The sequence below is a fragment of the Cladophialophora immunda genome (genome assembly GCF_000835495.1).
Source record: "Cladophialophora immunda strain CBS 83496 unplaced genomic scaffold supercont1.3, whole genome shotgun sequence".
In the NCBI taxonomy this organism is placed as follows: domain Eukaryota; kingdom Fungi; phylum Ascomycota; class Eurotiomycetes; order Chaetothyriales; family Herpotrichiellaceae; genus Cladophialophora; species Cladophialophora immunda.
In genome coordinates, this window is record NW_015622543.1 from 3,791,600 (window position 1) to 3,808,677 (window position 17,078).

Below are 17,078 nucleotides of genomic sequence, written 5' to 3' on the forward strand. Positions count from 1 at the left end.
ATATCCCCGAGGCCCGGGTGGTAGGTGCCTCCGTCGGCTGTCCTGGGCGTGAAACAGTCAGCTTTAGAAATTTGTACTACGAGGGAATCCAAAAATACCTTCCACTTGGAGGGCGTTGAATAGAGATACAGGCCGAGGAGGCCCAGCAGGGATGTCACCAACAGGAGCGATATCAATCTGTATGTTGCTCCAAAAAGTTCGTTCAGCTGGTTGTGAGGGAACGGCAACGACATTTTGTTCAATGCCATGGCAGTTGTAATACACTGCGACAATGAGTGATCGCAATTGTTTATGAGCCCGACATATTGCGGGCATTGAATAGCTCGTGGTCTGCTCGGATTTAGGGTAGTGGGCGGTGTGAAATCCCTGGAGAGCAAATGTGGAGGGTCATCGAGTCCCGTTTTGGTAGATCATCCCACTATCCGCTATATAGCGAGCCTCCTCAGCTTCCTTTTGCCCCCCCCCCCCCCCCCCGGACCCGGGGGCCCTCCCTCACACCCCCCTCAACAAGCCGGCTACAAACACCTTCTCAATAGAGTCTATATGGATAGGCAGGTATCTGGCTCTCATGCCGATTGAATCATTCTGGGTGACAAGAGGACGAATACGTATGAGCCATGGGATGTGGGACATTGGTCAGGGGTATGCAGAATGTGGAATGTTTTTGAATTGATGAGATTGCATGAACGTCTAAGCGCCGTCTGGACTACTCCGTATTGTACTAGCAGAAATGTGGGCTGAGAGCTTACTACCAGCAGGAAGTGAAACTGGTCCCATCTGGAATCATTGTCACTGAAGCAAGACAATCCGTGTGCTCCAACGCAGAATCAGCTGCGACCGCCGTTAAAACCGCAGCAGGCAGGTGTCTCGTAGCCTCTGTGTAAAACATGCAGAGGACCGAAAAGATAGAGTCACACGAATGTTCTGCGGGGCATAAGTAGGTACCGAGCTATCGGCCAAGTCCTCAGCATGTATTGGTGCGTTTCTGGAGGAAGAAGATGTGTTTTGAGGGAGGCTTGCTCTGCTTTGCTTGATAGTATTATCTCCAGCCACGACGGGGACGCTGCCTCATGCGAAACATAAGGCTGCAGCTTGGTCTTGCAGCCTCGAGGATATGGAGGATTCTTCGTAAGCTCTGGCAAGCTCTTGCAACACAAAACCTATGCGTGGTGTCACTGACAAAATGTGTTAGCTTCGTGCCACGAATAGCTATACAAACTACGCAATCAGCGAGCCAAGTTCAATCTCCAGATCATATGGATGGTAGATCGAGAACGGCAAACAAGGCTGCCTTCGCGACTTTGATCGGAACAATTGGACGTTGCAAGAGACTTACCACCCCAGACCCATGTGTCGGTAAAGAAGAGAGCCCAATACCTCGCTACTGCCGCGGCCAAGGAACCTGAGCTGGTAGTTGGTGTCTGAGATTCTTCTATCAGGCGTTGCACCTCCTGCATCGTCTTTTTTTCCAAATCGTCGACCGGACGGTTATGCAATTCCTCTTGTTCAATCGCGTGGATCCAGCGGGTCACGAAGAGCCCTAAATACGGTCAGCTCATACATCATTTCGGAGCTTTTCTGAGTCTAGACGTCGATGGGGACTTGCGTACCGGTGTCCCAGCCTGCCAGTGCATGGTCTACCCACCATGTGAGTGCCGCAGTTTTTACGGTCCATAATACCCCTGCCTGCACGGGGACAAAAAGTCCTTCAACCGATCTCGTGATTGCCCGGGTGATTGATTCACCGCGAGGCGAATCAATGGACAAATACTTTTTAATGGCATCCACAATCTCGCTACCTGTTTCTCTCAGCAGTATAAATCGGTCCAGCGTTGAACCGGGCAGAAACGTGCGACCATATGCCACCCGGAGGACGGCCATGCAGTTGAAAAGCATCGGCCCATCCTCATCACTCCACGTCGCCTCATTCGCCCTCTTCGCATTGGTTAAGAGCTCTCTGCACCTGTTTAGAGCAGCCTCGGTCTGCATTGAGGCGCCCAGGCCTGTGGGGTGGTTATGAAGCCCATTTCCCCTAGGTAGCATACCAAGGTCTCTGGTGGACGATATGTACCAGACCTGCATCGCGACTGCATGCATAACAACACATGTTGCGAACGGAGACCAATTCCAGGCGGCATCAGTATCCTCTTTGCTTGTTGTGTCATACATTAGCTTGGCGACGGCCTCCCCAAGACTGAGTGGCGTTGTCCTGGACCGCTGTTGTTTTAATAAGAGCCATTGACCTTCTGAAGATGCGTCCCATAGATCCTGATCATCAGGCATCTCTAATGATTCAAGTTGCGCCGTTGAAAAGGCTGGGGTTAGTCCATATGCAGTACTAAGCATGTGCGATAGGATCACCACGCCGTAGAAGAGTCTGTCGCAATGAGTCAAGGAGATCAGTCGGGTTGGACGTGGAGAACAAACCTCTTGAAAGACTCCCTTTCTAACCACCCTCTCCACGTTGTCTCGCCGCCGGTTTCGCCGACGCTCACGGACGACAACATGAGATGACAGTCCTATAAAATATTCAGTCTTTCTTCAGTGTTCACATTCGCGATGAGAATCCTCACGATCCATTGACTTCCCAGCCATCCGAAGGCGGTTTTGATCAAACCTGCACTGCCGTTCAAAGTGCCAAACAATGCAAGGAGAAATCTCGTCTGCATCATCCAGAGAGGAAGAGATTTCGGGTGGGTTGTTTCATTTTGCCATGGCGCGGAGTTATCGATAGCTAGCAAAGGCTCATTGACGGCCAACCAAGACGACATACTTAGCGTGAACGCCTGTGATGCCTTGCGATACATGCTAGTAGCCGATTTCCGCTCGAGACGGTACAACGCTCCAATCGCGCACATAATCAGAATCAACGGACTGGGCGTTTCTTCGACGAGGAGTGCTGGAATATGAACAATGGGCAGATGGACGTGAAAGGCATCGGTGTAGCTGCGCATGCATTTTTCCAGTGCAAGCGCCTCGGGAAAATCAAAGTCCCACATCTCCTCTCGTGTCAACCTGGCCGCCAAGTCCGCATAGAGTGCTGTCCTTGCCTTTTGAGTGATTCCGAAGGAAGCTCTTCTCACCTGAGAAGCGTGTACCACCCTCGGAAGACTGGGAGCGTTAGAAATTGCCGAGTCGGGTGACGATTTGGCCAAGGTGGTAGAGTTATCCATACGGTTCGGCGTCTGAGAGAGGGCATGAACCTGTGACTGTATCCGCGGGGTAGGGCTACCGATCGAGGTGCTAGGCGGAGGAAGCTGCCAATTCAGAATCGTCACATTGGTGGGGGTCTCAATATCTCGAACAGCAAACTCTCGATGCTGTGACATTGAATCTCCTAGTTGACTCAGCGGTGAGAGGGCTCTGAGGTGTTCGATATCATGATGAGAACCCGAAAAGTCCAGAGCGTCGTGGGAAAGGCCCAGAAAGGGGTCAAAAAAATCAAGGTTCGCAAAGGTGATATCAGGTAGAGGGGCTGTGTTAATACTGGGCTCATTGAGCGATCCGTTCTGCACGGGCAGATTTTCTTGGTGCGCTGCAGAGGCGGGCATGATTTGCTGGAGGCTGATGTTTGCTGAGAGGTCGGTCAATTCATTGACAGGGCCGGGTTTTTCGAGGCCTTCATTGCCTGGAAATGATTCTTTAGTTGCATTACCGGCTGTTCTTTCTTGGGACGACGGTTCGAGTACGATGCGGAAGCCCTGGTTCATCCCGGAAGAATGGAGGCCGGCAGCAAAATCCAATGTTGATTCAACGCCGCCGCGCACCGGGGTTGCGTTGTCAGCACTGTCCTCGCCCGTCAAGCTGCCAGTTGGTGAAGGCCCTTCATCAACGTCGGCCAATCGTTCATGACTTTGACCATCCCGAACCGAAGTGTCCTTGCGAGCGCGTTTGTTCCCGGGGCCATTGCGGTCTGCCTCATTGGCAGCAGTATATGTCGAAGCATGCAGTGTCTTCTCATGTCGCACAACAAGGTCTCTCCTAGCATAGCGCTTGTGACAGTATCTGCACGGGAATGGCTTCTCCTGGCTGTGCCCACGCTCGTGGCGAAGTCGATGCTCACTTCGCTTAAAGGCCTTGGAGCAGACATTGCACACATGTCGTCGACTCGAGAAAGGCGGCTCATCAAAAACAATAGTGCCACACTTGCCGCCAGCAGCAGTTTTGATGTTCTGAGGCATAGGGAATTCGGCTGTTCTAATATACATATATGAGTGGGCGTGGAGTGAGCCTGAGATTTTTGGAGGGCGAGTGCTTGCGAGGGTGAGCGTTCGGGGAAACCCAGCGTGGCAGAGGGGCCGGCCACGGCATTCCCCCAGCCTTTTCCCTCCCCCGCCTCCGCCCCCCCGCCCGGTCCTACCCAGGCGGAGTAGAGGTCAGCCGAACGACCTATCAAGACGCCCCGGGTTAGAAATGGTCCAATCTAATGGTCAAACCCTGGTGGGGCCAGACACCTCTCTTTCCAATCCGCCAACTAACAACTAATAGGCCAGGGGTCGTCATGCATCTTGCCACACGCTCGGTGCAATTTTCTTCCTTACAACCCATAATTCCTTCTTTGGGAAATGCTGTGGTGACCTCGGCAACGTTGCCCATGGCACAAGGCCTTGGATGGCCTTCAACGGCCAGTGATCCATAACGCTGCAGTCTTTGTGCCGCTGACTCTCGCAGATGGTTCTTGTCGGATGTGGCATAAGGAGACCAGGCCTCGCGTTGGCCTTAAAGCGAGCCAACCTTTCACGGGAAGTCCAACAAACGCAAGAGTGTTTTAGTAGGATATTGCCGCACTGGCAGCGTTAAACCTCGTTCGAAAACTAGCCCATCTGCGGGCCCTTTGTGAATCACCAGAATGTAGTCTTCTGCCAGCCCACTTATCCTTGTACTGGTCACTATATTCCTTCTCGCGGTGGCACCCGCGCATGTTTTCATCGAGAACGACGTAGCCCACCAGAGACAGCACATGAAACACTCTCACGAGCAAGCTATTTCCCCATGCCCAACACATAGACGGCATTCCGAGCTTGGATTCTGTGTTAGTAAGTAATGGAAGCCTAAGGACCTCTCAATTTGGGAGCGTTACTGGCCCTTGCGTTCCATTCTGACCCATCAAAATCATGCAGCGCGGGGCGAGACGAGAGTAATACAGGACTCTGGCATACCACACATTGGGGATGCGTCGATATACATTCAATAATGTCATCGATCTAGCTGCAAGCTAGCAGAGCGGGAACGGTTTGCTCACTTTTGTTCGGGATGAATGCCCGCTGGGACTAGTCGCCGTTGCCCTTCATCTACATCCTCGCTCAGCTGCGCGCCCATCCATATGTGCTGACATTCGTGAATCTTATCCTCCAGCTCCGTGATCTTGTTCCCGGCCACGAAGAATACCTTGCCATTGATGCTTTCATCGACGACGGGGAGCAGCAGTGCATGCGCGACTCCCGCGGGACTGTTGGCAGGCAGAGTGCCCCACATGTCTACAATAGCTTGCGGCAACATCGGTGATACTACATTGACGTTGGCCTTGAGGATCCTAGGGGAAAATTTCAAGGGCAAGACTTACTTGTCATCCAGGGGGCTATCATGTTGATGGTGATGTTTTTGGATATCAGTCGCGTTCGAAATGCTCTCATGAGCCCTAGAAGTCCGGCCTTTGCCGCGCAGTACTGATACAGGGGTGAAGTGTCGATATAACTCGCCGCCGATCCCGTCATGATGATTTGCGACCGCTTCCCAGGGGCTTTTGCGAAATAATGGACGGCGCATTTGACGACATATATGTGAGCGACCAGATTGACCTCGAGATTCTTCAAACTCGGGGCCTTTAACATCCCCGTTGCCTCGTCGATTTCTTCGTCCAGGAGGTTCTCCTGGTTGATCCCGGCGTTGGAGATTACGGCATCGATCTTTCCAAACTTCTTCCATGCTCCTTGGAACACCTGGAGAATGTTATCCCATTTGGACACATCGGTCTTGTAGAAAAGTAGGCGGCTGTCAGGCTTGGTTCTTAGGCGGAGAAGTCAATAAAACCGGGGGCCGTGTCACATACTCTGTATTCCTAAGCTCTGCTAACAGGTTCTTTGCTTCAACTTCATTCCAATCAGCCAGCGCAAGTTTAGCGCCATGCTCTAGGTTGGGCAGTTAGCCACCTGCTTTCCAATGTGGACAAGAGCACTGATGGGGGCCATCACCATATGCAAGCTTCGCGGTTGCGCGACCTATCCCCGTAGAACAGCCAGTGATCAGAATGGTTTTGTCTTTGATGTTACGGAAATCCACGGGCACTTCGTACGTCGTCATCTTTGGAAGCGTATGTTGTATCCTGCGCCGCTCACGCGGATGATGACTTGAAGTTTCCGGCCTTGACTTGTACCGATGGTGAGCTGGCAGGTCCGGGACAGAGAAAACCTGGCCAGTATTTCACAGAACTCAGACAGATGATTTCAACATAACATTAACAGGTATGAAGTCCTCTAAATTCAAGTTAATAGCCTTTGGACATCCCACTTACCCGATTTGTACAAATCTGGTCGATCCGGCTCCCGCTCCAAAACGTGGTTGTGCTCTGCCCATCACCCCACATTCTCGACGTTATGGTAACTACATGTTCGGCTCCCACTAAGCTCTCTGCGAATTGCCTCTTGCCAGGCCTTCCCGTTTAGTCTCCGGGACCAGCACATGTTAGAAATCCGATCTCGGGCTTTGATTGCTCACCTGACACGTCATTTACAGCCAGGAAAGGTTCGAGCGCGGCGGTAGAAATACCATATATCCCCCGTGTTATCCCTGAGAAGGTCTCGGATTGATAGATGTCCACCTATCTTCAGTCAAATTTCAGATACCTTACGCTGCGCGGAGCCGAAAAAAAAAGCAATCAGGTCATCAGAATATTAGTTGACTTGACTACTTCTTAATTATCTTCAACACAATGGCCAAGATAGAGCTTCGGCAAGATCTTTTAGCCCGGTTGCGAGGCAAGAATGTCCTAATCACAGGTCTTTTGCAGCTCGATTGGTTTTGTGCTTGTCCAATGCTGACCATCTCATAGGCGGTGCTAATGGCATAGGACGCACGACGACGTTGTTACTCCATGGTTGACCGCTCCCTGTGATTAGATCAGAACGGATTGCTGACGACAGGAGAGCAGGGTACGGTGCAAATGTTATAATTGCTGATGTAGATGTCCAACGAGGAGAATCGCTCATCAAAGAAATCGGCGGGTTGTTTGAAGGTGAATTCCTTCGTCGAATCACTAGCTGACACGAGATCCAGGGCAGGCTGCTTCCAGAAGACAGATGTGACGGACTGGCATTCTCTCTTGGCTTCATTTAAATCAGCGTTTGAGAAGTACGGAAGTATTGATGCAGTCCTGGCAAATGCCGCCCTCCCTGAGCGTCCGCCGATGCTGTTTGACAATGCGGTTGACGAGAACGGAGAGCTGAAGGCGCCCGACTTTCGCCTGATAGATGTCAATCTGAACGGCGTACTGAGGAGTATATTATTCCAAACTCATATTTGGAAATTGGAGCTGACCACCGCAGCCGCAAAGCTTGCCTTGCACTACTTTGCCAAAAATCCCGTTCCAGGGGGTGCTCTCGTCATAACCGGCTCTGCTGCATCGTAAAATCCGTGCCCTGGAGTTTCACGGTACGTAGCGCAAGCTAACCGCGCCAGGTACTTTGCCACGCCTCCGATAGTACGATATGGCGCCGCCAAACACGCTGTAAGGCATAGTTCCAGGCTTACCAGGGCTCTCGAATAACAGCCAAGCAGCTTTTAGGAGTTATGCGTACCATGGCCGCAATGACAAGGCCTGCAAATGTCCGCGTGAATTTAGTTGCCCCTTGGATGACAGGTGAGCTGCACTTCCAAATTATGGACTGCCTGGCGGGGCACGGTGCTGACACGAGAAAAGAGACCGAATTCAGCTCTGAGGTCGTCGAGATGTGGAAAGGCATGCCAATCAACACTGCAAAGGAAGTAGCTGAAGCCCTCTGTTTGGCATGTGCTGATGAAAACCTTCATGGTGAGTTTTATTTGTTTTCCCTTTTCTTTCGCTCCTGGGGGAGGGGTTATTCTCCTGCATTTCTGGCTAGTCACAACCATTTAGAAGTGAGTGATTGATCTGGGCAGGTCGAGCGCTATACGTGGCGAAAGAGATTGTAGATTTCGAGTTACCTCTGCATGAGAATAGGAATGCTTGGATGGGCAAGGGGCAGGCCGACCTGTTTGAGAAGGGAAGAGAGCGACTCGCGGCAGGGATGGGTCTACCAACAGAACACCATCTTGATGCGGCCTCATGAGGGAAGAACGGTAACACCCTTTCACGGTGCTGTGTGTGCTCTGGGATGCTCCAGCCTTGCCTACGACACTGCCCCTGTCTCGGTCCACCTCCACATTCTGTGGTCATGGGGGCGGCCCATGAGTCGTTCTGTAGTATTTTGCCCCTGCTACTTCCCGTGGGGTCCTGCGATACTGTTTGTTGACAGTTGAAAGTTAACTCTGTACTGTGAGAACAGAGAAAGGCTATCCGAACCTAGTTAGGTCGCCTATTATGGAATACAGTCTGGTCAATACGCACGTCTATTGCAACCCACTAAGCCCCTCCTGGGGCATGATACACCCCCTCAATTCTACCCCAAACCCAGGTAACGGCATCCTAAAATGGTAGACTCGATGTGGGTTGGATCCCTTCCATGATAGGCAAGAAGATATAAAGGAAGGCACGCGTTCGCGGTCGAAAGCCCCAACGTCCTTAGGAAACCAAGTATCTATTGACAAAGTCCATCATCATGGGTCTCGGTATCTTGGAACCCAAAACCTCCCTTCAGCATGTGCCCGGAACCACATTGCTCGATGTCCATGATCAGGCGGCCGTCGATACAACGCAGTTCTTGAAGAAGGGCACCGGTCGCAATGCCCATGTCGTCTTGATCCCGCAGCCCTCCCATGATCCCAGAGACCCTTTGAATTGGCCTTTGTGGCAGCGAGATTGCATCCTTCTACTCTATGGTGCATGCACTATTGCAACGATTGGGTAGGTCGTGCTAAACATCAGACCCATTATATGATAAGACGTCGGACTAACACAAATCAGGCTTGGACCAATTCTCTCGCCCGTAGTTGTCCCCCTCATGATGGAATTTAAAGTTAGCTTTACCGATGTCTCCCTGTTGAGCGGATACAACTTGTGTGCCACTGGTGCAATTGGAATCTTTATGGCTTGTTTGTGTCGAAAGTGGGGGAAACGGCCGGGATTCCTGCTTTCCATGACTTTTGCTTTCGGCGGCTCACTCTGGGCAGCTTGTGCGCATTCTTATGGGTCACTTCTCGGTGCTCGTGTGATGCAAGGCTTGAGCATGTCCTTCTTTGAGAGTATCGTTTTTTCTGTCATTGGAGATCTTTACTTCGTGCATGAGAGAGGGAAACGCATGGCCGTCTACATCTGCTCCCTGTCGGCAATCACGAATATACCAGTCCTTGTGGCTGGTACTGTCCAAGAGGTGCTTGGGTGGCGCTGGATCTTCTGGATCTATTCGCTGTTCCTTGGAGTCTTGTGGTTGCTCTCAATCTTCTTTGGCTGGGAGACCGCTTTCAACAGAGACGCGATCTATGAGGTCGATGTTTCTTCCCACGAGGTACGTACGATACTGACCCCTTGACCTCTGATTCGAAGCTGATTGAATCGGGCAGAATCTGCACATAATCGAGGAAATGAAGGCCGCCGATGCCGAGGTATGGAATGATACGCAGATTGAACATGCTGATGAAGCCAACGCATTGGCCGGTCCACACGATTTTCCATGGCATCGGCGCCTGGCTCCAATCAACGGCACATATTCGCCTGCTCCAATCGTGAAGATGGCTATCTCCCCATTCCTAGTGGTGATCAACCCGGCGGTGATCTGGTCTGCCTTGACAGTGGCCTTTCCCGTGCTTTGGGTGGTTGGTATCTCGCTTGTGACTGCTCAGATCTTCTCAGCACCACCCTTTCTGTTGACACCAAAACAGCTTGGCTACATGTCGGGAGGCCCAGTTGTGCTTGGGACGCTGGCAAATCTAGTCTGCGGGCTCATCTCCGATTCGAGTGTGAAATGGCTGAGTCGCCGTAATGGTGGCATCTACGAGCCAGAGTTCCGATTGTTCTTGATGATCGGCCTTGCAATCTGCGCGGCCCTAGGCTACTACCTGATGGGCCATGTTGTGAAAGTGGGAGGTAGCGTGGTCGCGGCATCAGTCTGCTATGGCATCACCGTGGCCGGATGTCAGTTCTCGGCTGTCTGCGCCGGCACATACATGGTCGACGCCTTCAGGGCACTCAGCATCGACGTTTTCATATTCACCATGATTTTCAAGAACTTCTTGTACTTTGGCTTCTCATGTGAGTTATCGTCTACTGAATTGCTTCGATTTGGTCCTGACCTTCACATAGATATCTTGAACGACTGGGTCACTATGCAAGGTCCAACATACTTTTTCTACACCGTCGGCGGTATTCAGCTGGGCCTTACGCTTCTCACCGTACCACTTTACTTCTACGGGAAGAAGATTCGTGCCTGGTGGCATGTACAGCCGATCGCGCAGAAGTTCTAAGATAATCTATATGCGAGTGATGGCACTGGGATAGAATTAAATTTGTCCAGGGATGTGATAGCCTCTGGCTGTGGCCTTTGGAATCAGAATTAGGCCGTCGCTACACCTAGGCGAAGACTGTGAGGGAATGGCAAAATGTATCAACTTCTCGCGGCTCTACCGGATTCTCTTAGCAACGTGCAGCCTGGGACCTAACCTTTCCCAATTGTGTCTTTTCTCTTCATCCATATTACATTATCACCCATCTCATCTTGCCATCAGCTGGTCCGGCCAGCGTGAGCAAAACGGCAGAACTATTACTGATCGGCCCCCAGCAAGCGTCATTTCCTCGCTCGAAGAAGAGCGAGGAGTGATAGACTACTCCTATCCTAGTCGCAATGCCCAGAGCTCGATACACAGACGAGGCAGGCCGTGTCCGGGTCATGGCCAGCGAGAGTTAACAAGTGGCTGAACAGAGTTTACTTTTGTCTATCGAGACCTTAATATAGTTAATATCGTCGATTTCGTTAAGCGGCGCGAAATTTGCTGTAACCGTGGCTGATGAGAGCCACTAATTCTGGGTTCACTAACTAATTAGGCTAGTCGCCTTTCAACTCCTAGTGTGGGAGTCCTCGAAAAGCTCATGCCCATTTCGTGCCTTCCCCACAGAGCACTGAGTACCCCATACCGTATTCCCGACCAAAGAAGTATCCACAAGGCGACCACCCAGTTACCGCATTATACAGCAGCGTGGTCCTCCTATCCTCTGTTCCGGAAACCACCTTCGCGCATCGGATGATCCTTCAGTCTTTAAGTCAGGCACAAGTTTCCATGAAAACATCTCTTTTGAACAGATAGCTCCCACAGGACAAGCCTCGCATATACGCCTTCCAAGGCAAATACCACCTCATGCCTCACAAAGCTACCTGGATCAACGATGACGCAACCCAGGAGATCAAGACAGTAGAAGGAGGATATAAGCCATCGGCCGAAGAGTTACTATTGAGGACAATATGCGTTGGCGTGAATCCAGGAGATTACAAGTAGGTGTCCTCTACCTTCTCCTCGTCTACCAGGTCCCTCGGTAGGTTGGACAGGAGAGTTCCCAGACATCTTGAATGGCAGCGTGATGTAGGCATCCCGAGGCTTTCGGTGCCGTCAACACAATCGAAGGCTTCGATGTCGCTGGCGAAATCGTTAAGGTCGGCTCCAAAGCGTCCGGCTTTCAGGTCGGCGATAAAGTTATGACTTTCACGAGAGGAATTGGACCACGTAAGTCTTGTTTCTGATCCGGTGTCTGAAGCTCTTCTGACAGGAAAAAAGCTAAATGGGGAGGGTCTCAGGAATATTTTCTTGCGCTGGCAGCAACGGCCTGGAAGTGGATGAAAGTGTGTTGAGCGAAAACGAAGCAGCCACTATTCCCTTGACCCCGTGCATTGCATGCGATGCTCTTTACAACCAAATGCAGACTCCTCTAGCCCTTCCATAGGAGGAGCGACGCGATTAGCCAATCCCTCTTTGAGGAGGACCCAGTTAGATCGGTATACAGGCAAGTCAATTGAATTTGCGAAATTTAGTGGTTGCAACCCGATCATTGTACTGCCTCGCCATGCGTACGAGAGCCAGCTCAGTCACCTAACTATAACCATCGGCTAACTATTTCACACAGCAACACGATTATCTCAAGGGCTCGAAAGCTCACTACACCTTTGATTGGCGAGATAAAGATGTCGTCAGCAAGATCAAATCCATCATATCAGCCAACCAGTCTTTGAAACACGCTCTCGACTTTGTCTGGGTGGACATCGCACCTTTGGAAGAGGCCGTGGCTCCTGGTGGGTCAATCATATTCGCCTTGCCGCTGACCGGGCCAAGCGCACACCACTGTGCTGAGATGGCTATCGCCGGCATAATCCATGATCTGAAAACATTCAAAAGCGACGACTTTAAGTTCCACAATGGAGATAAACATCATAGTCATCCAGGTTCTGGAAATTGAGAGCCATAATGGCTTAGACGATGGAAAATGTCGGTAAAGAGTATGAACCGGCTAGGGTTAGGTATTTGTCCGGGAAAGGCATGTATGACGTTTTGGAGGCGTTTGAGTTGATGAGGGCGAACAAGATCAATGCATTAAAGGTAATATGGCGTATGTCAGAAACTCCCGGTTTGTAGCTTACGAGAGAATCGAGGAGGTTCGATGTTTGTTCTGGAAAGCCGGACGAACCTATTTCCCTGCACCTTTTGCACCTTGTACACAGGTGTTTTCTGACAGAAGACGATCACATTGCCTACGAAGCACTATCTTACTGTGCTGGCAATGTCAATGACATCTAGAGAGTGAAACTTGACGGGCACAACTTCATCGTGTAAGAGAAGACAGCTTTGAAGAGACGACGAGTTAAATTAAAGCGGCAGAAGTCTGAAGACAGACGAGCAAGATCAGAAATTTGAGGCAAAGAACGTCAGGGAGGCAACAATTGTGTCTAGCCAGCTATTGATCGACGTCCCGGCATGGCGAAATGCCCTGCGTAGGACATACGCAATAGGTACTTCGACTTTATTCACGCTTTGCTCACCATCCATAGCTATGGTCGGTGATCAGAATGAATATGCATGGTTTGGAACTACCAATTTTCATTCATAAATACAGAAATATAAATACAGAAATACCACTGCTTGAGAGCTTGGTGTCTTCCGTCCACCATCTGAGCTGATAAACCGCTCCATCCCCTCAGCGACGACAAGGTCGGCTTTGCTGATGATCTGGCACAATAGAAAGAAAAGCCTGATGCACAGGAATCGTCGTGCCAGCCAGCATGCCTCGCGCTGCAGGTGTGCACGGCCTGTGCTGCGATCTCGTCACGCTGTTCAGGATCAAGGGGTGACACACTTCTATATTCTAGAGACTAACCAGACGGCTGAGAGTCAGCACATCGTACGGTTATCACTGCCCGAACCTCGAGCCATTCTACTAACCACAAAATTCTTTGCTGTCCGCATTTTCTCGTTTCTCCTCTCGCTTCTCTTGAGCCGGGACTCATTGGAAGCCTCTCCGTCTTCTTCACTCCAGCCAGTCTGCGGTCCGAGCGCCCTTTTCGGAAGGGTCACGCTTTTCAAGCCAGTCTGCCGTCAAAGACCCCGTCTCGGAGGGCTCTCTCTTTTCTAGCCAATCTGCCGTCAACGAACCTTTCGCCGAGGGTTCACGCTTTTCCAGCCAGTCCGCAGTCAATGAGCCCGCCTCAGAAGGTTCGCGCTTCTCCAACCAGTCTGCCGTCAGAGAACCTTTCTCGGAGGGCTCACGTTTCACTATCAGGGCAGAGATTGGCTGAGGCCCGCCCTTTTGTCATCAGCAAACGGACACTGGGATAGAGATTCCTTTGGACGTACAATGATTGGAAGGCCAGCAACCAGCTGGACGCCTAACACAACGGCCAGAAATGCCGTGGAGGACCGCATGATGGTAGCGGGCTGCGGGACTTTGGAATTGGTATTGAAAGGAGGTGAAACTCTGGGCAAATATCAGTTTGATGTCGCTGGAAAGCTTTGAGAGACCGAGACGAACGGCTTCATCTCGATCATCTCGCCTCTTTATACTCGAGTTCAACAGTGAGGCTCGGTATTTCCACTTTTGGCCAGTCCGTCCTACCTGGGTAACGATATCCGTTCCTCGACGTCCTCCCAACAGTGGCGGTATCGGAGAAATCCTCCCGCCAACCCCCAGCACTGATCCCGTGCCAAATTCTCGACGTCGATACTCGGACGACGCTCAGGAATGGGTTTAGCACCGCTCTTACGATGCAGGTTGGTCTCCGTCTCTCACACTACAAACTGCACGACTCAATCCTGAAGGTATTCGGGGCATCGTTCCGGAGAGAGCTCGAAACTTCAGCGTCAGTAGGCGAGAAAGTGGAGAATCAGAAGGACGGTGGATCGGGGACTATACGGGGAAGTTCCTTAGATTTTGAGCAAGCCAGTCGTCGGTGGAAATCTACTCTGGAGTGTCGCCCAGGGGGGAGGGGGCGGGGTCATATGTCGTCGTGTCCCAAGAATCTAGAACATCTCTCGAGGAATCTCCCTCGACAAAGATGAGTAATTGATCAACAGACAGTCAGCACGTACTTTTCACCCGCGTGCAGCGGAATGTTGGCACTCACGGAGCACCGACAAGCATAGATTCTAGACGCTGCCAGGAAGTACTCTTCGGCTCGATAGACGTTAAAGTGGGATTAGCGGTATAACCACCTTCTACTTCGGGCTATGTTTTCTATCCACCGTGATAAGCGCTAGGTCACAGTAATAAGCGCTAGGTTTGGAGTTCCCATGCGCCGTGTCTCCTTATAAGGCACAATCCCCAGAGAGCTAAAGTCTTAAATGTTGGAATTGTTCATAAGCACTAAGGGTTCGGGTGCAGGGAGCGGTCCCCGCTCTCAGATCTGTCCACCTCAATACGGCTCAGATATCGATGAATTCGTATTCCGACTCCCGAGGGCCCAACGGTGTCCAGGCAAGTATGGAAAGTGACCAAAATGCATCGTTGTGCAGCTTGAGGAGAGCCATGAAATCGCTTGAGGCATGCTGACTCTATAGATGGCAGGAACGTGAAGCTGGTAACTTGGCATGACGAAGAAGCAGGATACCATTCGGGCTGGCTATCGCGTATAGTTAGTGCCCTTTTTCTCCTTGCGGAGATCACCTTTAACGGAAAAGTGAACGAAGCACGACGCATCGTATAGCGGTCCGTGCTTTACGTAAAGAGGATCGAGCTCTCGGCATTCCTTTCTGATTGCAGGTGCGTTGAGAACGAGGCGGTGAGTTCGAAGGTAAGAAGCTCAAGGAAACGGCTTGAGGTTGACCATCGACCGCCAGTAGTATTCAAAGAAAAGCCAGGGATGACACAAGCGCAGTCCTAGCTTGCGGTGCGTGGCTCGTGAGTGTACTGCAGCATAGCAGGCGGGATCCACCATCCTTCGTCCAGTTCACGGCACCACCTCTGCCTGTACCTCAATGCGTCTTGAATTCCGAAGTGGTAACTTGTCTAGGTATTCGGGATATTGTGACCAGGTGTGGTATCGAGTCATTGCGTAGGAGGAGGATCGAGGACCCCAGGAAGCTTTTAGAGATGACTGTCTCCCCTGTGACAGACTGGCATCTCAAACATCCACCGCTCTTACCTTGCCCAGCCCCAAAGGCCTCTTTCCCTTGCTTCTGTAGATACAGAGATCTCATCTCGCCTCACAATGGACTCGGCAGAGTCGTCGTCGAAGAGCCTGTTGTTGACTTACCGCGACTCGCTTTCTGACGGCGTAGACGAGGCGTTATATCATACTGAGAAAAGACCTGTTCATCGGAAATGTCCATATCCATCACTTTACACCGCCATTGTTCACCTCGCCATCCTCATCCTCGTTCCTGCGGTGATTGTTCTACATCGGCGGGCCGGAAAGGGACAGATTAATGATCCCATGCTCCAACTATACTGTGAGAATTAGCCCGTCGAGCGCGTCATAGAGAGCCTCCAGCCACTAACTCGCGGTGTATCCAGCTCCTGTCAACGACCACATTGAACATGAAATCAAATTGATCAAAGGAGGCTTTGCGTTCAGCAATGACCCTGACGCAAAGGCATACGTTGGGTCTAGCAACGCCACGAACGAACTGTGGTTAGATCTGTACCAATATTGTTCGTGACGAAACCTTCCCTCGGATCGATCGTGGGATAGCCGAGAAATTGACATACTTCGCAACAGCGGGACCGAGCATCATTTCCGCCGAGGAGAATGCTCTCCTCCCTCAAAAGACTTCGAATATCAAGGGCCATCCAGATAAGCACGTCATGATCCTGGAAGTCTTCCACGAGTTACATTGCCTGGTAAGTAACATGACCGGCCGCCTCCCGCGGGAGATGTATTAGTAACTCTAACTGTATGCTCAGGATCGTATTCGTCAGAGTCTGTACCCCGAGACATTCGGATGGGTGACCTATCCGGACGGAACCAAGGACACGAAGAAAATGGGCCACCTTGGTATGTTCCACGAGCCGTCTTGCCCACATAAGACAAGGAGACCGATTGAAGACTGAGACAACATCGACTGACTCCCATTTCATCTCGGACCAGAACACTGCGTCGATCTGCTGCGACAGACAATCATGTGTGTCGGGGACACGAGCGTGGGGATCTTCCAGCGACAAGAAGATGGCTCCTTGAAGGCCGATTCGGATGTCTTGAGGGTGTGTAGAAGCTTTGAGAAGATCCACGAGTGGGCTGCGGGGCGACATGCTCAAGTCGCTGTCGCGTGATTTTCAGAACTTGTTCTCTCGGTATCTGAGCCGTCGTTCGAGAATCGAGATTTGGAACACCCGGACAACACCGCCTTGACCCGATACTCAGTTTATTGAATTCTCGGTAAAAACTTGGTTTCCGTAACGAGAGCGAGAATTCATCTTGGGGTGGACTCGTTTGGCTCGGACGATGTCGTTCAGATCCAGCGTCAAGGGGGGGGGG

The 17,078-nt window shown here is 51.3% G+C and overlaps 3 protein-coding genes across 3 annotated transcripts; 1 reads left to right on the forward strand and 2 right to left on the reverse strand.

Annotated features, from left to right (window-relative positions):
* Nucleotides 1-5,238: 5,238 nt before the first annotated feature.
* Nucleotides 5,239-6,583, reverse strand: PV07_05725 (uncharacterized protein; the record flags this gene model as incomplete). Its single annotated transcript, XM_016392638.1, has 5 exons — nt 5,239-5,507; nt 5,564-5,991; nt 6,050-6,128; nt 6,192-6,408; nt 6,512-6,583. The coding sequence occupies 5 exons, from the start codon at nt 6,581-6,583 to the stop codon at nt 5,239-5,241; spliced, it is 1,065 nt and encodes a 354-aa protein (XP_016250157.1).
* A 7,053-nt stretch (nt 6,584-13,636) lies between these two features.
* On the reverse strand, nt 13,637-14,031 carry PV07_05726 (uncharacterized protein; the record flags this gene model as incomplete). Its single annotated transcript, XM_016392639.1, has 2 exons — nt 13,637-13,912; nt 13,963-14,031. 2 exons carry the CDS (start codon nt 14,029-14,031, stop codon nt 13,637-13,639), a joined length of 345 nt encoding a protein of 114 aa, XP_016250158.1.
* A 1,781-nt stretch (nt 14,032-15,812) lies between these two features.
* Nucleotides 15,813-16,873, forward strand: PV07_05727 (uncharacterized protein; the record flags this gene model as incomplete). Its single annotated transcript, XM_016392640.1, has 5 exons — nt 15,813-16,053; nt 16,118-16,255; nt 16,323-16,444; nt 16,508-16,598; nt 16,692-16,873. The coding sequence occupies 5 exons, from the start codon at nt 15,813-15,815 to the stop codon at nt 16,871-16,873; spliced, it is 774 nt and encodes a 257-aa protein (XP_016250159.1).
* Nucleotides 16,874-17,078: the final 205 nt, after the last annotated feature.